At 40.2% G+C, this 22,438-nt stretch overlaps 1 protein-coding gene across 5 annotated transcripts in view; it reads left to right on the forward strand.

Annotated features, from left to right (window-relative positions):
- TRIM37 (tripartite motif containing 37) overlaps positions 1 to 22,438 on the forward strand; it is a 198,214-nt gene that overhangs the window by 103,187 nt on the left and 72,589 nt on the right. For 3 of the 5 annotated variants that reach the window (XM_073574320.1, XM_073574337.1, XM_073574346.1), the window contains exons 13-18: positions 116 to 295; positions 10,523 to 10,637; positions 12,953 to 13,150; positions 15,831 to 15,970; positions 18,470 to 18,561; positions 19,229 to 19,423. In XM_073574320.1, coding sequence (XP_073430421.1) covers positions 116 to 295; positions 10,523 to 10,637; positions 12,953 to 13,150; positions 15,831 to 15,970; positions 18,470 to 18,561; positions 19,229 to 19,423 — 920 coding nt within the window. The remainder of the gene's footprint in view (positions 1 to 115; positions 296 to 10,522; positions 10,638 to 12,952; positions 13,151 to 15,830; positions 15,971 to 18,469; positions 18,562 to 19,228; positions 19,424 to 22,438) is intronic. The other 2 variants (XM_073574329.1, XM_073574355.1) reach the window with 1 other exon arrangement.

A 22,438-nucleotide genomic window follows, 5' to 3' on the forward strand; every position in this document is an offset into this window, starting at 1 on the left:
GCGTCACAGGTTGTACAACACCACTATTTTCTTGCGTAGCTTGACTTATGAGTCTTCATTTGCTATTCCATTCCTCAGTTTGTATTTCGTCATCAAAGACATTTGTCTCTGGCAGGTATGAGTATCGTGTGGAAATGGTACATCAGTCTTCCAATGATCCTGCTAAAAACATCATTAGAGAGTTTGCCTCTGATTTTGAAGTAGGCGAGTGCTGGGGATATAACCGCTTCTTTCGTCTGGACTTACTCGCTAATGAAGGCTATCTGAACCGTGCGAATGACACTGTCATTTTAAGGTATGTGTGTAACTTGCATTTACATCTGGGATATTAAATTCTCTTGCTTGTCTTTCAACAAACCCATCACTACCAGCTTCTCTTTGACTGCTTATGCCACTCCTGCATTTTTAATTTTTTTTTTAAAGGCTTTTTTTCTTTATTTTTTTTTTTTTAAAGACAATGAAAGTATTAACATCAACTATAGAGTCATATCCATACACTTAGTATATACAACCTCATTCACAACACTGAATCATACCGGTCCCCATGCCCGAAATGTCATTAACACCTTATGCAGACATGTGATAGAACTAAATAACAGAAGGCTCTGCTATTGCTAAACACCATCCCCATACTTTATCAAACTTCTAAGCACATCTCCTATTCCTATAGGGGACTTTATGTGGTGAAATATGATTATTTTTCTAGCACAGAAAAACAGACTAGTTTTTTTTAGATTTCTATAGTAGGACCCATCAATAGGCTCATCTGTAATATCCAGCAGACATACAGTAGGGGACAACACCCTAGGGAATTCAGAGTTCATGAAGAAACAGAAGTAGCTCAGAAAAGAATGGAAGAATTTTTGGACAGGACCAAATTGAGTGCAGAAGAAGCCCACCGCCGCTTGAAAATGAAAGCCCAAATCATCCAGAGCCATCCCAAACCTCAACATTTTTGGAGTATTATAAACTCTGGTTAGAAATTTTGTCTGGATCAAACAGTCACTAGCACTCACCACTGAGGACTATATGTATCTTCCATCTTTCCCCATTCCTCCACAGTCGAGTCTGGTATATCCGCCACCCATTTCACATAAGTCTTATCATAAAGCCTGACAACAGATGACTGGAGAAGAGTATATGCTTAGGGGTTTAGGTAAATCACAGGTCACCAAGAGCCCTTCCAATTTTGAAAAGCCTAGGAACGCTGGCATTTCCCCAAACTGTACATGGCCTTCATAATGACGTTATATTTATAGGGGGATCTTGGCAGTATCAGAAACTTCATATCTAGTTTAGAAATCCTCAAATGTAAGCAATTCAGAAGTATATGAGACAATATCAAAGGTGAATTTGATACCACACCTCACCCAGAGGACCACATCAGGCAGAGAATATAAATATGGAATGTGAGGATTAAACCAGAGTGGCACCCAAGGTGAAACTAGTGGCGTATCTAAGCCCCTCAATATATTCTGTGCTATTGCCCAATACTCTAGCTACTGTCTTTAGAGGGATTGCAGCTAATGAGATTGCCTTATATCTGAAGAGTAGTTTAGTTAACCCTTCATAAGAAACCATCAACACTCCGGCTAGTGCAGTGGCGTCATTGCTCATGTCAATATCTATCCACCAATGGGCCTACACGAACTGAACATCCAGGAAGTAAAAAAATAAGTTAAAGCCATCCCTCCATGATATTTCAGTGCTTGCAAGCTAGAGAAACTTATTTTAGGGGATCTCCTTTGTTTGTAAAAGGTACGCACCAAACTTTCCAGGAGGCAAAATGTTCCTCTAGTAATCCTAAATAAACCAAAAGAGGCTAATATATCAAAGCTCATCCACCAAAACACTAAATGATACCCAAAGCAAAAAATGGATTAAAGAACAATTCATAAAAATAATTTTATTTTATCCAAAAATTGATAAAGTACAAATAGATCAATCAGAAGACATAGTATATAAGGGAATCAACGACACTTAGTATCCACATAAAGGTAAGAGAGGGTAAGCAAATGGCAATATGGAAACAATGGCACATATAAATATATAAATTGGCTTTCTATGATACATTAAAAAAGAATTAGTCCAAATAATCAAATTTTACCCACTGAGAATATGAGAGAAAAATACAGAAAATTGCAATATGAGGAAGTCCTCAAATAAAGTGCAATAGTGCAAAATTGCAAATATATAGCAAAAAATACAAGTTTCTCTCAGTGATAAATTAAAGTGCGATAGTGCATTGAAACAGCTGCCATAATAAATCCATAAGCCTCTAAAGTGATCCTAAAGTTTGATCTACCATGTGAAAGTCAGAAAATAAAGGCCATTCATCTGATGTCAGATGTGGCAGGCTGCCAGTAATCATTAAGCCAAGGGGACAGACGTGCACAAATAGGTAATGCTATAAAGTAGAGCCAAGACCCAAACTTACAAATAGTGGAGAACGGGACCCCAATGCGCGTTTCGCTTCTTAGCTTCCTCGAGGGGCGTGTAGTCTGTGCTAAACAAATGATCTTTTATATACTAAAGGGCGGAAGTCCCTCTGAGCGGTGGGAGACGACACTTCCGGTCATGTGAGCGGTATTAGAAGCCTTGGGTTCGGCGTCCGACGTCACAGACACACCTCCCCAGCAGGACCCATAAAATGTGCTGCTGTAATGCCCCGGACCCATGTGCCACCCCTGACGCGCGTTTCGTGTTTGCTTTATCCCTTTTGATAAAGCAAACGCGAAAAGCACGTCAGGGGTGGCACGTGGCTCTGGGGCATTACAGCAGCACATTTTATGGGTAAGCACTGAAAGCACTTTTGTATGGCATTTAACTATTTCCGCTCGGCAGCGCTCTGATGGTATATACACTGGAGGTGCTCCAGGCCTTATGAGTAAAGCACATGTCTGATTGAGGGGTTATTGCCCTTTGTAAATGTGATTAGAAATTTGCTCTTGATATTGCATTTTTTTGTTTTTATGCCCTATTTCTTGAATTATATGATTATATACACTGTATATATTATTATATCACTTTATTACATGCCCTGGATCCATGTATTTTTCCTAAGGTCTTTTTCATTAAAGAATTTTAAATATGTATGTCACTTGATGTAATAAAATTTATACAATTTTTTTATATATAGTTTTTGTATGGAACTTCATTTTTTTTATTGGTCAGTCCACACACACAGCAGGAAGCGCTGCACAAATCATGTAATCAAATACAAATTTGTATAAGAGCAAACACTGAATCTATGTGGACATCTTATAATCCAAAACTATTTGGAATAAAATTTCAAATAGAAAAAGGGGGATCTACAAATAAAGGGAATATAATTATTTCAAATAAAATTTTAAGTGAAAAGGGGGGATCCACAAAAAATAATAAAATGTTGATCCATCCCTATCTATAGCAGCAGTCAGTATTAACCAACATTCACTAGGCAGAGAGAATCAAAGAAAAAAATAAGAGAATTATTCTCTTATTAAAAATTCATACCCATGAAGATAGACAAAGGCCATTAAAAAAGGACAATAATACCATAGAGGTGAAAAGTGACATATATACATACATATGTGTGAGAAAAATTGTTATAAAGTGTCAATGCGCGCGAACATGCGGCCGCACACATATACATACACACACACACACACACACACACACACACACACACACACACACACACACACACACACACACACACCAAAATGCATATACACAAACACACACAAACAAATCAAATGAATATGAATAAAGAAAATACGTAAAGATATATAAAATATATACAATTATATGCAATAGCTATACCCATATGATATACAAAAATATATATATGTGAATATACAAAGAAAGTGTTCATAAAAAGTGCACAATGTACATAACCATATGTGCTAATATACAGAAACATGTATGCACACATGCACATAATTATACACCTGTGAAGATAATGGTAAGTAAGAAAAATCCATAAAAGATCAATAAATTGATATTAAACTTGGAAGTATTGCTATATACAGTTGTGGCCAAAAGTATTGACACCCCTGCAATTCTGTAGTTTCTTCCTGAAAGCGATTGCAATCACAAATTCTTTGGTATTATCTTCATTTAATTTGTCTTAAATGAAAAACACAAAAGAGAATGAAGCAAAAAGCAAAACATTGATCGTTTTACACAAAACTCCAAAAATGGGCCAGACAAAAGTATTGGCACCCTCAGCCTAAGGCCTCATACTCACTGGCAATAAAATCGGACGATTGCAATCCGATTTTTAATCGGATTGCACTCTGACCCATGTTAGTGAATGGGTGACATCTCACTTGCGATTTTTTTCTCAGCCAAAATCGGTCTGAGAAAAAAAAAGCAGCATGCTGCGATTTGCAGCGATTTTCGCCAATAGAAGTCAATGGGTGCGATTAAAAAAACGGACCAAAAACGGACCATCCGTTTTCCATCCGTTTTTAACGGATACATCACCATTCTGTGGTATAGAACACTGTAAATGGTCCTGTAAATGACTGTAGAAAAAGAGTGGCTGGGAAAAAAAAATGGATGGAAAACGGATGGAAAAATAAAAAATCACATGACACTGGCATAACACTCCACCCTTTTTTCGGACCATTTTTTTTAATCGCCAATGGATATGAGGCCTAATACTTGGTTGCACAACCTTTAGCCAAAATAACTGCGACCAACCGCTTCCGGTAACCATCAATCAGTTTCTTACAATGCTCTGCTGGAATTTTAGACCATTCTTCTTTGGCAAACTGCTCCAGGTCCCTGATATTTGAAGGGTGCCTTCTCCAAACTGCCATTTTTTAGTTCTCTCCACAGGTGTTCTATGGGATTCAGGTCTGGACTCATTGCTGGCCACCTTAGAAGTCTCCAGTGCTTTCTCTCAAACCATTTTCTAGTGCTTTTTGAAGTGTGGTTTGGGTCATTGCCCTGCTGGAAGACCCATGACCTCTGAGGGAGACCCAGCTTTCTCACACTGGGCCCTACATTATGCTGCAAAATTTGTTGGTAGTCTTCAGACTTCATAATGCCATGCACACGGTCAAGCAGTCCAGTGCCAGAGGCAGCAAAGCAACCCCAAAACATCAGGGAACTTCCGCCATGTTTGACTGTAGGGACCGTGTTTTTTTTTTTTTCTTTGCCTCTTTTTTTTCTCCTGTAAACGCTATGTTGATGCCTTTGCCCAAAAAGCTCTACTTTTGTCTCATCTGACCAGAGAACATTCTTCCAAAACGTTTTAGGCTTTTTCAGGTAAGTTTTGGCAAACTCCAGCCTGGCTTTTTTATGTCTCGGGGTAAGAAGTGGGGTCTTCCTGGGTCTCCTACCATACAGTCCCTTTTCATTCAGACGCCGACGGATAGTACGGGTAGACACTTGTACCCTCGGACTGCAGGGTAGCTTGAACTTGTTTGGATGTTAGTCGAGGTTCTTTATCCAACATCTGCACAATCTTGCGTTGAAATCTCTTGTCAATTTTTCTTTTCCGTCCACATCTAGGGAGGTTAGCCACAGTGCCATGGGCTTTAAACTTCTTGATGACACTGCGCACGGTAGACACAGGAACATCCAGGTCTTTGGAGATGGACTTGTAGCCTTGAGATTGCTCATGCTTCCTCACAATTTGGTTTCTCAAGTCCTCAGACAGTTCTTTGGTCTTCTTTCTTTTCTCCATGCTCAATGTGGTACACACAAGGACACAGGACAGAGGTTGAGTCAACTTTAATCCATGTCAACTGGCTGCAAGTGTGATTTAGATATTGCCAACACCTGTTAGGTGCCACAGGTAAGTTACAGGTGCTGTTAATTACACAAATTAGAGAAGCATCACATGATTTTTCGAACAGTGCCAATACTTTTGTCCACCCTCTTTTTTATGTTTGGTGTGGAATTATATCCAGTTTGGCTTTAGGACAATTCTTTTTGTGTTTTTTCATTTAAGACAAATTAAATGAAAAGAATTTGTGTTTGCAATCATTTTCAGGAAGAAACTGAGTATTATCTGACAGAATTGCAGGGGTGTCAATACTTTTGGCCACAACTGTAACACATTCATATAAGTGGAATAAAGTGAAATAATATGCAAAAAATCCACCAATAAACAAATCTTGAGTGACAAAAGTCCTTTTTGTTTGAGGCCATCATGAGAGAGACCGAATTACTAAAAGAAAAGTGAGAATTAAAATACTTCCTCATATATTGCAATTTTCTGTATTTTTCTCTTATATTCTCAGTGGGTAAAATTTGATTATTTGGACTAATTCTTTTTTTTTTTTGTATCATAGAAAGCCAATTTTATATATTTATATGTGCCATTGTTTCCATATTGCCATTTGCTTACCCTCTCTTACCTTTATGTGGATACTAAGTGTCGCTGATTCCCTTATATACTATGTCTTTTGATTGATCTATTTGTACTTTATCAATTTTTGGATAAAATAATAAAATTACTATTTTTATGAATTGCTCTTTATTCCATTTTTTGCTTTGGGTATCATTCTCTAGTAATCATAACCTGGGAGGAATGAAGTAAATATATGAATTTGGGCAAATGTATTATTCTAAAGAAATGTATGCACCCGATAAGAGTTAGAGGGAGATGTGGTTTGGCCTTGAGTTGCCTACCTCTCTCTACTAATAGAGGATCAACGTTTAATGCAATAAATTGTTCTACCTTTTGAGAAACAATCCCCAAATACTTAAAAATTATCAGACACTCGTACACAAACATTTTGAGTCTGGCTCAGACTATACGAAGACCATAGAGGGAGAAGAATGCATTTCTTCCAATTCAACCTTTTAAACCAGAAAATGACCCTAATTCATCCACCAATCTTAGGAGGCAAGTCAAGGAAGGACTGATGTCCGCCAGTTGTAATAAGGTATCATCTGCATATAAGGAGACTTTTTAGGGCTAGAATCTTCTGGCTTGTGAAATGCGTCTCCTGTAAGCAAAGGATATGTGGCACTAGTTTCTTAACATAATCCATTACAATGGTGCTTAAACATTTCGCATTAAGCCCTCCCATATTCCAGCTCAGCACATTAAGAGTTGGCATCTCAAAACATCGCAAATGTATCTGACCCAGCCATTACCACAGTCTGAGTAAAGTAAAGGAGGAAAATTGGGATAGGACCAGAGCCCGAAGCAGTCACCATACACCCAACCAACACACATCATACCATTCAGATAACCATGTGTAATTATCAAAACGAACATTCACAGCAAGTAACAAGGAATAAGATTAACACGACGTAGTGTAGACCTAGTTCCTAAACACGAACTATCTGAAGAACTACAGTCTTTCAGTAAGTATTTGTTCTCTGGGTTTGTTGAATGTCCCAAATCTGTGACCGTAGAAATCAAAGGTACATCTGCTTAAAGCAGTTAGGGTTTGGTAAGGTAGACCTGATCAGTACACCCACTGGAGCTCTTTGTAATGTCCAGGAGTGCACTCAGCCATAGGTAAAGAAGCTGCAATGGTGGGGTCTTTTCCCCTCCGTCATTCTCATGGTGAGTACGAGGGGCAGCTCGAACCCACACAGCGCATTGGCAGGAGATGTGAAGAAATGGGAGGATTTCCCATCCACCACTCTTAGCTTTGTAGTGAATAACAGAGTATTTATACCCCTTCTCTCACAGCATGGCGTGGTCTTAAGAAAATTGAATATGTTGTTTTCTGACCGCAACTGAGAAATTCGGCTACAAAGAGACCAGATTGTTGTCACCTCAGCCTTATGGCGGATAGCGTGGAGTATGGCATCTCTGTCACGGAAATGCAATAGTTGGACCAAAAGTGGCCTAGAAGGGCCTGGTCGTGAGGGAACTCTGTGCTCTCTTGATGGTAAAGAACCGTGAGAAGACTTCTGCACTCAACAAATGATCTATCCTTCTTCGAAATCTGGATAAAACATCAGCCTCTTCTTTATTTTTTTTTATCCTGATGTTATTTTTCCTGAGCCGATGAACAAAAATCATCTGCTCGTTCCCTAGAAGCATTGAGATGTTTCTTTAATTCTGCAGTTTGAGCCAGCATAGGCCTCGGAGTAGCCTGTACATCCGAGATTCTGCGATGTGCCTCTGATGTGCGCTCTGATTTCCTGCAAGTAATCTTTCAGAATCACAAAGTCCTGTTGGAGTTCGTCCACTTTTAGTTACCAACATGACTTGACAGTTATTGATGGCTGACGGAATCTGGGCAAATTTCTCGTCAATGTTTGTAGAAAAGCAAGAGGATCTTTGAGAACGCTGTTGGGAAGAAGTTAAGTATTCGTCAGCGTGGACCCATGCCAAGCATCTGGGGTCCTGCAGTATTGCTCCAGTATTTTTGCTGCAGCAGCTCTAATATGCTGAAGTGGAGGAGTTATCCGCATCAATGGTCACTTATTCCGCTAGTCAGATTGCGAGAACTTCCCCAAGGTTTTTTCTATATTTGCCATAGCAATGTCAGCTGCCTCCCATGTTCAACTGATAAAAGCTGAGACCAGCTCCAGTAATATACTTAGAGCTGTAAAATGGTAATCAGGAAACAGTCTTAGGCAAGTTTCACATTTGCGTCTTTGTGCACAGCGCATCGTGCGCGTTTTTGCATGCGTTTGCGTTTATGTGCATGCATTCTCTAGGTGTCACATTTCACAGGAGGAAAATCCTTGAAACAGACTCCACCAATGGGACATCAAACAATGTTTCTTTCTGTAGGGGGTGGTTTAAACCAGTGTCTAGACATGTTTACTCAAAAAACGCATGCGCACGAAAACGCAGACGAACGCATGTCCATGCGCACGTCTGCAATCCCATAGACTAATGCGTTATTTTGACGCATTCCGTGCGCAAGCTTGCGTATGTGGTTTTTTTCTTACACCTTTGGACGGACCCAAAAATGCAACAGGTTGCGTCCGGCGCATCTAGACGCACACCTGAAAAAAAAACGCATGCGCACGAAAATGCAGATGAACGCATGCAAACGCAAGACCATGCGAACGCCATGTTAACATACGTATGGATGCGCACGATACGCTGTTCACAAAAACGCTAATGTGACACCAGCCTTAGTTCACACGGAGTAGATGTCGAATATACTGTATATTGGCTGTGCTACTGTTAGATACCAGCAGGTGGCAGTGTTGCACAAGAATCCAGAAAATCCAGAACAGAGAACATGACCTCTAAGAACATCAACAACCTCAGGACAGGGAGGCCTTTCCTACCATTCACAGCTGTACTGTCTGCAACCACAGAGTTTTACGAGTGGCATTTTCTCATAGAATATCATTATATACCGAAAATCCGCATGATGAAAACATGCATTTTTTTGTGCGTTTCTGCTGCTGAGATACACTATTGCCATAACTCCGTCGTGGAAACAGCATAGCTGGCTGTGTTATTCGGTTTCCGTAACTCCCTATCATGTCCCTAGAAGTTCCCCAAACACCATAGCGCAGCTGCATTTGTTCATTACACCTCTATTGTGGGAAATACCTTTTATGGTTTCAACTCCATAGTAGTTAAGGGCCACATGTTGCCTTTTGGCTAATGCTAAGTGACTAATGCCAAAGCAGTAGAGGGGACCTGTAATTAGATTTAACTGTGCAAGTTGCAGATATGCTAAAATAGATAAACCAAGTGAAGCTGCTGTACTTGCTTTGAAGATCCATTGTCAAAGTAAGTAAACCAGCATCATCAGCTCAAAGACATCAATTTTAAGGGAAACTGTCAGCAACTTTTGCTTCCCCACCACAAAATTCAAAAGGCAATTGCTCACCACCCTTTTGGAAACCTGATAAACTGACTTATACTTTTAAAGAGCCACCCAGCCGTATAAACTGGTTTGTGTAGGTAAAAGTTGCTTCCAGGTGCCCTTTAATTACAAATGCTTAATGTAATCTTTAAAAAAAAAATAAAACACGCAAGGTAAGATGCCGAACCTTCATGCTGTTGACCACTTTTCTGAAGGTTAACTGTGAGGGTGCCCAATCTCATGGATCCACGATCCAACTATATTAACTCATTATTTGGACATGTTGGGGTATAAGTGCCTAATGTTCAGTCTATTAATTAAAAAGGGGTGTTTAAAAATGGAAATGTACAGTACCAGGTGCCACAGGTACATCTATTTGCGTGGTGGTCCGAATGCTAGAAGGAAAGGAAAGCAAAGTGTCAGCCAGGAGTAGTGTATATAAAAAGGAGCTCTGAATATTCGTTATTACTGAAAGAAGTTAATGAAATGACCGAATCTCAAAGAGTAGTAAGTAACTAATGGACAGATCGGCTTTATTTGTTCAGTTGCCTTGTAATAAGATTTTTTTTTTTCCTAATCTCTGCTTTTCCCTGTCTTGTATACCTGGGTCACATTAATCGCTGCTTCAAGGTCAGCGAAGAAAATAATAGTTATTTTGTATCTTCTGAAAATCGTATAAGGTCAGGCTGAACATTCGCTCCACGTGGTAAAATTTTGATTTATGTAAAAAAAAAAAAAAAAATAAACTGTTAGATTTACAGTATTCGTTGTTTCTCAAGATTCCAGGTTCGCTCTCCTACATTTTTCCAGAAGAGTCGAGACCAGCACTGGTATATCTCTCAGCTGGAAGCGGCACAAACTAGTTATGTGCAGCAGATAAACAACCTAAAAGAAGTAAGACGTATTTCCGCACTGGGCCTGTTTGTGTGATAGTATGGTTATATACTGATTGGGAATATTGTCCTTATACAGCATCGATAGATAATGCCGCCATAACGGTGCACATTTGTATAAATAATGTCACTATAAAGTAGAAAGATAAAATGGCAATATAAAAAAAAGGTGCCTCTATTCACAGTGCGCATCACACACCTTAAAGATAATCTGTCAACAGGTTTTTGCTACCCCTTTGGAAAGCAGATTGATGTAGGTGCAGAGTCCTTAAATCCAGTGATGTATCACTTGCTGAACTGCTTGCTGCCATTTTGCTAAAATCACAGTTTTATCTACTGCTGATCTGGCAGTTCTCTGAATGCTGACCTCTACATAACCCCGCCCACACCACTGATTTGGCATCGTTCTGTGTACACTGCATAGGCTGGAAGTTGTCAGTCAGTTGCGGGGTTATAAAGAGCTCATTAATATGCTTGAGTACCTGACTGCAGGTTTACTAGTCCTTTAATGATAATCTTCAGCTGATAAAACCATTTTGTAAAGACTAAGCTAAGCAGCCCAGTAAAGTGATGCTTTACAGGAATCAGTGTCTCTTTCTCTAAATTATAAGGCTTTCAGATTAGGTGGAAAAAAACCCATAAAATTCCCTTTAATGAATTGGCAAAAAAAGTATTTTATTCTTTCAGTCTTCCAAGGAAGAACAGTTTGACATTGAAGATTGTTATACAATGAAAATTCACCCATGATTAGAGGTGATCCCAAGGTCAGAAGTCATTCCCTATCTTCGGATTAAGACCGTTTGCCGATCTCTGTGGTTCCAAATTCTGACGAGCACCAAGTGACAGAAGCGGAGGTTGATTCGCACCTCTCCGCTATTCATTCTTAATGTGACCACTGGAGACCTACATGGGCTGTGCTCTGCGAGTCTTCGGCACTCCCATAAGATTGAATGAAGCGTCGTGCGTCTGATCGACCACTGTTCCATTCACATGGGGCTGTTCATGCCCAAATCTAAGGATTACTGGGGGGGTCCCAGCTGTCATACCCAGTAATCTGGGTCATCTATCATATGGATAGCTTTCAAACTTGAGAATATCCCTTATAAGTACCGACATAGCATTAAATAACGCAGCTGGTCAGGTAATGCCTTCATATCATAGATAATTATTACAGGCTACAACACAATGGTTGTATTTTCACAGTATGCTAATATAGGAATGGCCCCAATTAATAATTATTTCTATTCATTATCAAATCCAATGGGGGTGGTCTATAATTATACCTTTTTAATATTTATTTATATTAAAACAAGACGCACACAAACGCCAAAATATAGATATTTTTTTCAAGGGGCCAAATAAGTATAAAATATATCATCAATAATTATTGCTGGTAATCCATCACAGCAACTAGATTATTACTGATTCCAGTATTGTCTCTGACCGAATGAATAAGTAACTCCACTAAAAAGGCCCAGTCCTACAAAATACTGGCGGCAGTCACTAGTTGTCCTGGGCACCTATTGGTGTCACTGAATAGTACAATAGTCTTAGTGACAACCTCTAGCTAAGACTGGTGGTTCTGTGTAGGACCTTGTAGGGTGCTAAGACTTCAGTACTTTTCAGTGACAGCAGTAGGTGCCCTGACAACTATTGGCCATCGCTAGTGTTGTGTATGACTATACCATTTTAGTAATTCATTGAGAGATCTTATTGGAATCGGTAATCTAGTTGCTCTGATTACCAGCAATGATTGTTGCTCTATTTTATACTTATTTGGCCCCTTGAGAAAATATGTATACTTTGATGTTTGTCTTCTTCTTTAATACAAATAAATATTAAAAGTTTTATTTTAAATATTACTCCAATTGGATTTGACAGTGAATAGATGCTACAACACAATTGTATGTCATTTGAAAATGGCAGAAACCCCCCACACCATGCTTATATGGCATTTCCATCTCGTATATTAGTGGCATATTCACACAACATGCCATCAATGTGTGTTTGAGGTGGGTACTACCAAAGGTACACGCATCTGTGCCGAGAATGGCGCCTCGTTGGGCACATTTTTCAGTAGACAGTTGGTCGGAATGCACATATTAATGAATGGGAATTCCCACCACCTTCCTCTGACACCAGCATACGTCAGAGCCTCGATCTCAAAACCGATGTAGATCCTACTAGCGGTACACGCGTCCATAATATATTTATGGCAAATCCGGTGGATACGCCATGAAAGTATGATATGGAATACCCATGTAATGATAAGATACAGATTACTTAGTTTTTTTATTAATGCATGTTCTGTTATAGAGACTTGCCATTGAACTGTCCAGAAACCAGAAATCTAGGGGTATATCTCCTCCAGACACTCATCTCAGCCCCCAGAATGATGAAAGTCCAGAAGCCAGGTCCAAAAAGACAGAAGCAAATCTAGAAAACATTCCTTCTCTACCTGCTCCGAGGGAGGCTGAGGAGGATGATGATAAAATCCTTCATGATGTCTTCAATGTAAGCACCTCTATTTTCATTTAAAGAAACTTGTAGCGTGTATATGAGGACTTTTCCATAAAACTCATTTTAATTCTTCTGTATCTCCAAGTCAAAACTCCCCTGCCCTTTTCCTGCAGGTAACCGCTGTTATAGGGAATCTGTCAGCTGGATTTCGCTACCCCCACCTGAGAGTAGCTTGATGAAAGGGCAGAGACCCGGACTCCAGTGATCTATAACTTTCTGAACTGCATGCTGTTATTGTAAAAATCACTGTTTTATCAACTCTATATCTAACAGTTCTCTGAATGCTGAGCTCTGTATAAACCCACCATCTCCACTGATTGGCAGCTTCTGTTTTCTCTGTGCATAGGCAGAAACTGACAATTAGTGGTGGGAGCCTGGTTATACAGAGCTCATTAATAGAGAGGATTACTAATTCTCTAGTCATAGAATCACTGTTTTATTAGCAGGAGATTATCAAAAATACAACAAGCAGCCCAGTAAGTGACACATTGCTTGAATCAGGGTCTCTGTTTATGTATTATGCTGCTTTCAGATTAGGTGGCAAACACCTGGTAAAAAATTACTTTTAAGGGCACTGTGCATATCCAAAGTATCATTTGTCGACAAGACGTCAGCAGAATCTGCAGAATCTCCGACAGGAGCGGTATCTGACTGCCCTGAGCCAGAATAAATCTGCAGCAAGCAAAACAGGCAGGTGGTTAACAACTATCTGCCTGTTGGTTCTTAGGTCCATAGTAAAAAAAAAAAAAAAAAAAAAGTCCTTGATAAACTCTTTAAATAGAGGGTGGTTATTGACTTTCAATATACACTGCTCAAAAAAATAAAGGGAACACTTAAACAACAGAATATAACTCCAAGTAAATCAAACTTCTGTGAAATCAAACTGTCCACTTATGAAGCAACACTGACAATCAATTTCACATGCTGTTGTGCAAATGGAATAGACAACAGATGGAAATTATTGGCAATTATCAAGACACTCAATAAAGGAGTGGTTCTGCAGGTGGGGACCACAGACCACATGTCAGTACCAATGCTTTCTGGCTGATGTTTTGGTCACTTATGAATGTTGGTTGTGCTTTCACACTCATGGTAGCATGAAACGGACTCTACAACCCACACAAGTGGCTCAGGTAGTGCAGCTCATCCAGAATGGCACATCAATGTGAGCTGTGGCAAGAAGGTTTGCTGTGTCTGTCAGCGTAGTGTCCAGAGGCTGGAGGCGCTACCAGGAGATAGGCCAGTACACCAGGAGACGTGGAGGGCGCCATAGGAGGGCAAGAACCCAGCAGGACCGCTACCTCCGCCTTTGTGCAAGGAGGAACAGGAGGAGCACTGCCAGAGCCCTGCAAAATGACCTCCAGCAGGCCACAAATGTGCATGTGTCTGCACAAACTGTTAGAAACCGACTCCATGAGGATGGTCTGAGGGCCTGACGTCCATAGATGGGGGTTGTGCTCACAACCCAACACCGTGCTGGACGATTGGCATTTGCCAGAGAACACAGTGTTTGGCAGATTTGACATTGATGCCCTGTGCTCTTCACAGATGAGAGCAGGTTCACACTGAGCACATGTGATAGACATGAAGAGTCTGAAGACACCGCGGAGAATGTTCTGCTGCCTGCAACATCCTCCTGCATGACTGGTTTGGCAGTGGGTCAGTAATGGTGTGAGGAGGCATTTCTTTGAAGGGCACCACAGCCCTCCATGTGCTAGCCAGAGGTACCCTGGCTGCATTAGGTACCAGGATGACATCCTCAGACCCATTTTGAAACCATATGCAGGTGCTCTGGGTTTCTTCTGATGCATGGCAATGCTAAACCTTATGTGGCTGAAGTGTGTCAGCAGTTCCTGCATGATGAAGGCATTGATGCTATGGACTGGCCTGCCCTTTCCCCAGACCTGAATACAATCGAGCACATCTGGGACATTATGAATCGTTCCATCTACCAACGCCACTGTGCACCACAGACTGTCCATGAGTTGTCTGTTGCTTTAATCCAGGTCTGGGAGGAGATCCCTCAGGAGAACATCCGCTGCCTCATCAGGACCATGCCCAGGCATTGAAAGGAGGTTGTACAGGCATGTGGAGGCCACACACACTGCTGAGCATCATTTCCTTGTCTTGAGACCTTTCCACTGAAGTTGGATCAGCCTGGAATTTGATTTTCCACTTTGATTTTGAGTATCATTCCAAATCCAGACCTCCATGGAATATTAATTTTGATTTACATTGATCATTTTTATGTTTTATCATTCTCAATGCATTCCACTATGTAATGAATAAAGATTTATAACTGGAATATTTCATTCACTGACATCTAAGATGTGGTATTTTAGAGTTCCCTTTATTTTTTTGAGCAGTATACAATATCCCATTGGGGCTTTTTTTCTTTCCTCTGTCATAGTTTCAGTGCTGGCCTAATAGACCTGGAAGCTTCATTTGCCCATATATTTCAAGATATTAAAATGCTTCATCCGCTCTTTGCGTAGACTTATATGAAAGGGACTAGCTGTCTGCTCCGCTAAGCCAGCCCCCTTCGCTGTCTGTTTTTATTTGTCCCTGGAATACCTGTTCAATATAATCGAGTTGGGCGTCTTGGTCTATACATGTTTTTAGTTACTTTTATTGCTTAAAGGCTGACAGTCCATTCACTTGGTATTTTTGCTAGCAGCAAGATCTCTCTGATGGGGATTTGGATGTGGACCTGGCAGGGGAAGATGAAGTAAACCATTTAGAAGGAAGCTGTTCCTCTGCCAGCTCCACTGCTACCAGCAACACAGAAGAAAATGATATTGATGAAGAGACCATGTAAGTATAAAGCCTTTTATCATTTTTTTTGTTAACAGGGTTTATGTAGTAGTCTGGTTATAAGGAGATCTGCTAATGTCTGTACCCATTTCCTTCTTTTTCAAGCATTTTAACAAATGTACACAATTTCTAGATCAGCTCGTATTCTGGTAGTTGCTGGGCTGGAATTCAATAGAATCGAACATTTCTAAAAGCTTTAAAGGGAACCTGTCTCCAGATTTGACAGATATATTACGGCCATCACCTTTCAGGCCTGATGTACATCATTCTATAATGCTGTAAATAAGCATCTAACCCGACCTATAAGAGAAGAAAAAAAGCTTTTATTATACTCACCTGGGGGTGGTCCAGTCCTAGGAGTGTCGCTGGTCCTAGTCCTGTGCCTCCTGTCTTCATACGATCGCCGTCCTCCTACTTGCTTTGTGTGGATGACTCGTCCCTGCGTTGTCTAGTGTGTCCTCGGCATCGCGCTCCTGCGCAGGCGCACTTCTCTGCTCTGAGGGCAGAGCAAAGTACTGCAGTGCACTTGCATCGGGAAAGGTCAGGAGCGCGATGCCGAGGAGACGCTGTGAATGACGCAGGGACACTGAATGTCGAGCCTGAAAGTTGGTGGCCGTATCTTGTATCGGACAAACATGGTGACAGATTTCCTTTAAATCATACATCCGTATATAGTGCAAAAAAGTTACACAAAAAAAGTTAGGAATGGAAGTATACATTAAGACACTTGTGGTCACTGCAAATGACTGGCACATGATTTTGCCCTTTCAAAGGACTACATGAATCTACACTCACTGGCCACTTTATTAGGTACACCATGCTAGTAAGGGGTTGGACCCCCTTTTGCCTTCAGAACTGCCTCAATTCTTCGTGGCAGAGATTCAACAAGGTGCTGGAAGCCTTCCTCAGAGATTTTGGACCATATTGACATGATGGCATCACACAGTTGGCGCAGATTTGTCGGCTGCACATCCCTGATGCGAATCTCTCGTTCCACCACATCCCAAAGATGCTCTATTGGATTGAGATCTGGTGACTGAGGAGGCCATTTGAGTACAGTAAACTCATTGTCATGTTCAAGAAACCAATCTGAGATGATTCGAGCTTTATGACATGGCGCATTATCCTGCTGAAAGTAGCCATCAGATGTTGGGTACATTGTGGTCATAAAGGGATGGACATGGTCAGCAACAATACTCAGGTAGGCTGTGGCGTTGCAACGATGCTCAATTGGTACCAAGGGGCCCAAAGAGTGCCCAGAAAAAATTCCCCACACCATGACACCACCACCACCAGCCTGAACCGTTGATACAAGGCAGGATGGATCCATGCTTTCATGTTGTTTACGCCAAATTCTGACCCTACCATCCGAATGTCGCAGCAGAAATCGAGACTCATCAGACCAGGCAACGTTTTTCCAATCTTCTACTGTCCAATTTCGATGAGCTTGTGCAAATTGTAGCCTCAGTTTCCTGTTCTTAGCTGAGAGGAGTGGTACCCAGTGTGGTCTTCTGCTGCTGTAGCCCATCTGCCTCAAAGTTCGACGCACTGTGCGTTCAGAGATGCTCTTCTGCCTACCTTGGTTGTAACGGGTGGCAATTTGAGTCACTGTTGCCTTTCTATCAGCTCGAACCAGTCTGCCCATTCTCCTCTGACCTCTGGCATCAACATGGCATTTCCGGCCACAGAACTGCCGCTCACTGGATTTTTTTTCTTTTTCGGACCATTCTCTGTAAACCCTAGAGATGGTTGTGCGTGAAAATCCCAGGAGATCAGCAGTTTCTGAAATTCTCAGACCAGCCCTTCTGGCACCAACAATCATGCTACGTTCAAAGGCACTCAAATCACCTTTCTTCCCCATACTGATGCTCGGTTTGAACTGCAGGAGATTGTCTTGACCATGTCTACATGCCTAAATGCACTGAGTTGCCGCCATGTGATTGGCTGATTAGAAATTAAGTCTTAACACACAGTTGGACAGGTGTACCTAATAAAGTGGCCAGTGAGTGTAAATTGGAAAGGGTTCTTTCCAGTTAGAGCAGTTGGACTGAGCAATGCTCTACCACAAGAGGTAATAATGGCAGACACTATATCAGCATTTAAAAACAGGCCGGATGCTTTTCTCACAACAAATGGCATTGTGGATTATAAATGATCTAGCGATAGAAAAAGTATAACTAGTGGAGAAAAGTTGGAATTCATAGACCTGTCTTTTTTTTTTTTTTTTCCAACCTATGTAGCTATTTATTCCACGTTTTTGAACCAGTTTCTCCCTGGTTCTAAATCGTAACAATGCAGAAACGGGTTCAAAATTCAAGATATGCCCATACTTAGCATGTTTTTCTCCTTTTTTTTTTTTTTCCTACTAACTTTTTTGCATAATTGATTAAATCAATTGTTCCAAACATGTTGAAATCAAGCTCCTGTGTGTGCTATATCTTCTACTACTTTGGGCAGTTTCTTCCCTCTGTGAAACCTTGCTTCCCTATTCCTGTTCAGGTCTGGTGAAAATGATGTAGAGTATGGTAGCAATATGGATTTGGAAGAAGGAGAACTGATGGAGGATGCAGCTGCTTCTGCTGGCGCCTCGGGTAAGTCTTACAACATACCAAACGTGTAACGTTATCGAAAGTCTTAACAAGAGGAGTCCCTCTGCCAACGCACATTACAGACTGTGCCAATTTCAGCTTTTGAAAGAGAGCAGCATGTGCCCTTTCATCACCTGAGAGTACAGTACCGATCAATTGGACCCACACAGAGTTGCCACTTCTGTACGCTGTTTCTCACAGAGCTTTATATTTTTCTCATTGTATAGTTAGCTGACTATAAATAGGATCTCAGGACATGTCTGCCCCTTTTCTGGGGTTTGTTTGTCGAAAAAAGGCCTAAATCGGTAGGCAAGCAATTCTTTGCTTCCTCTTTGCTTACATATTCTAGAATGTTTTTATGTTTTGTGTTTAAAAGCTCCATAATCCCTGCATATTCATACACTTGAGGCTTAAGATATAACAGGAGCACGAAAATATCTTTACACACTTCAGAGAACAGCCTGGTAGTAAGAAGAACGAGCTCTGTACGTGGATAATGTAGCAATGTGGCAGATGACTTACTAGAGCAGGAGTTTGTATTTTTATGCCATTTGCACCAAAACCAAGAATTTTTCTTGCATCGTGTAGTTTATAAATCTCCTGCTATGTTGAATATTTTGATAAAACTCTTATTCCCCTACCTTTTCTATGCATACGCTTTATTTTTCAGCGAGCAGCCATGTCTATGGTAGCAGTAGAGCCTCAAGACGCACGGGAAACAACTTAAGTGCCTCCAGCAGTAGTAGTTTATTGGACTTGGATCCTCTTATTCTTATTCATTTACTGGACCTAAAAGACAGGAACAGTGTGGAAAATCTTTGGAGTCTGCAACCTAGGCCTCCTTCATCAATTTTCCAGTCTTCAGGTATTTTTTACAAGAAAGTTCTGGATTTGATGTGCATATTGAAAGAAATACTTCAAAGAGGTTGTTCCTGACAGTTAGATTTCTCCCCTGGCTGCAGATTGCTATGTAAAAATAAAAAGAGCTGTGCTCACCTTTCCTGGGACCCCAGGTCAGTCTCCACTACTGTTTCCCTTGTATGGCATTGGCTGTGGTGCTGCTGTGACATCTACAGCACGGCAGCCAATCGGGGAGCTCCGCTGTCGAGTTAGCTGGCGGACACGCTGTCGAGTAGGCGTCACCAAGAACGCTTACCATAGAAATGGGCACAACAAGATGGGGCCACACCCTTTGAGTTTCAAGAGAATTAAAAATATGGATAAAAACCACAGAGGCCCTGATGTGGATAAGCAAAATTGTTAAGGAGAAATTAAAGCAAACTTAAAAAAAACAAAGTCTAGAAAATGGCATACAATTCCGAGAATAATGTGCAAATACTAAAGCCACTAATAAATGGCAAATTACTCCAGAAAACTAAAGAAACAACAATGATGAATCTGGGCCATAGTTTTGTTCATTTTTCTTTACTGTATACAGTTCTCAGCATGAGTGCACACCCTTAAAAGTAAGATTTTAATCATCTCACTAAATACAAGCACAGTTTACAAACGTGTTTGACAAGACTGAGTTTCGTATAACATTTTTTTTAACCCAGAACATGAAAGTAAGGTTAATAATATAACTTTCATTACTAAATCTTTAGTTTTATTCAAATTGTGTGAAGCAGAAGTGAATACACCCACACAAAAAACTGTTAGTATTTTGCATGACTGCGACGATTTTTAAGAAAAGCACCAAGTGTTTTAGACATGGAGTGAACAAGTTGATTATATTTCAAGATCTATATTTATTCCATTCTTTAAAAATGACTTCTTTTAGCGGCTGGATGGAGAGTGATGCTCAATGTGTCTCTTCAGAAATCCCCATAGGTTTTCTTCTGAGTGGACACTGTTCTTCTTCAGAAATACAAAAGATGTGTGTTTTTGCATCATTATGTTGGAAAAATGCACGTCTACCCACGACACAGAGTGATGGCAGCAACATCTTTTTCAATATAGAGCAGTACATCTATGAATTCATTATCCCATGAAATGTAGCTTCCCGACACCATCAGCGCTCATGCAGCCCCGCATAAGGACACTGCCTTGTTTCACTGTAGGCACCATACATTTAGAAAAATTTATTTAAAAAAATGAATGGTGCCTACAGTGAAACATGGTGGTGGCAGTGTCCTTAAGCGTGGCTTCATGAGTGATGCTGGTTTTGGGAAGCTCCATTTCATTCAAGATATTATGAATTCAGAGATGTACTGCTTTACATTGAAAGTTAAGATGCTCTCATCATGTTATGTCCTTGGTAAGCAAGCATTTTTCCAACATGACCTTTGACCATGATCCAAAACACATCTGTTGTGTTCATTCATTTTTTGCATCAATGAAAAGTTATATTAAATAAGTATACTAGTTGTCCTAAAAAAGTCATTGGACCTATAAAGAAAGATTGCACAAGCCATAGATAGTTGAGAAATTATTAACATATAAAAGTAACAGTACTTAAAATGTGTGTGGAGACAATCTTATAAATATCATCCAAGAAATGAATGTTGATGGGATATGTTTATTTCAGTCTTACCATGTTTAATGTTTCTATTCTTTTGTTCCTGTGTGGGCCCATTATGTACTTATGAGGGAGACAGTCATTTATGCCATAGTATGCAGCATATTTTATGTAGCACTCTTTTTGTGCTTTGCAGTAACTCTTTTAATTTTCTATAACCTCTTGCACTTTACAGGATTTCTGTATATAGGGTTATATTTTTTGTTATTTAATACATTTTCTATTGATTACTATTTTATGCTCTAAGTACTTTTTTTTTTTTTTTTTTTAACTACTTGTCTACCTCTGGCACAGGTGACATTGTTTTGTTGTAGAATGGTATCTACATGTTAGAAACGTTCATTATTTTTAGGGAATTCATCTTTCCCCCTAATCTACTATAATTTATTTATTTTTTTCATGTAACGCTATATCAACTGCTGAATGTTTGAATGTTTGAGTAATTTTTCAGATATAACTAAGATCCTCTGAATCAAAATAGAAGATAGTCTCCATGCACATGTTATAAATGATTTTATATGTTATTAATGTAGCTATATACCGTATTTGTAAACTATTCATGATATACGGTATGCAGTCTTTCTTTATAGGTTTACTATTCTATTGGGAAGATGACAGTGCAGCTGATAGCGGTTTTTCATTCCACCCCCTCTTTTCAGTAGCCTTTTATAACATCTTGTGTGGTGTCAGACTTGCTCTGTGATTTGTGCCTATTTAGCTGCCAGACAGCTGCAAGTGAAATGATTGCTTATCTACAAAATGTTCTTGTTTTGCAGTTAATCAGGCTTGAACTGCTTGCAATGCAAGGTCACTTCGTAGCATTTATTGTGACCGAGTAAAACAATAGAACATTTGGTGAACGCTTTTACTTTTACGTTACCTCTTTCTTGACATAATTGATTGCTTAAATTGACATGAGGTTCTTGACCTACATAATTTGTCTTGTGACCGGCTAACTGGATGCCAATAAGAATAAAAAATTGGTTGGTGACAATTTTTTAGTTTTTAATATTTTGCCTAACTTATTGCTGCGTGTTTTTGTATTTCAAAGCTCAATATTTAGTAATGAAAAATCCTGTTTCCTTACTCCTGTCGCTCGGGGGCACAGGCCCCTTGTGCTTGGTGGTCAGCCATCCAGTCTATATATATTACCTCCTCTTACCAGACTATATCCCTCCTGCAAGCACTTGGCTAAACCAATTTTAAGGGGAACCTGGATGTGCATTGAGGTGTGATGATTCACTCACAGCTCCTCTGCTGACTTGCGCTGTATTCCCTGCCTAGCTCCACTCTCCTCCAGCTGACTGGCAGGCCGCTGGTGCTGATACATGGCAGGGAATGTAGCGTGAGGCTATGTGCACA

Source organism: Dendrobates tinctorius, unplaced genomic scaffold (assembly GCF_039654945.1).
Source record: "Dendrobates tinctorius isolate UK_male_01 unplaced genomic scaffold, ASM3965494v1 ptg000007l, whole genome shotgun sequence".
NCBI lineage: Eukaryota > Metazoa > Chordata > Amphibia > Anura > Dendrobatidae > Dendrobates > Dendrobates tinctorius.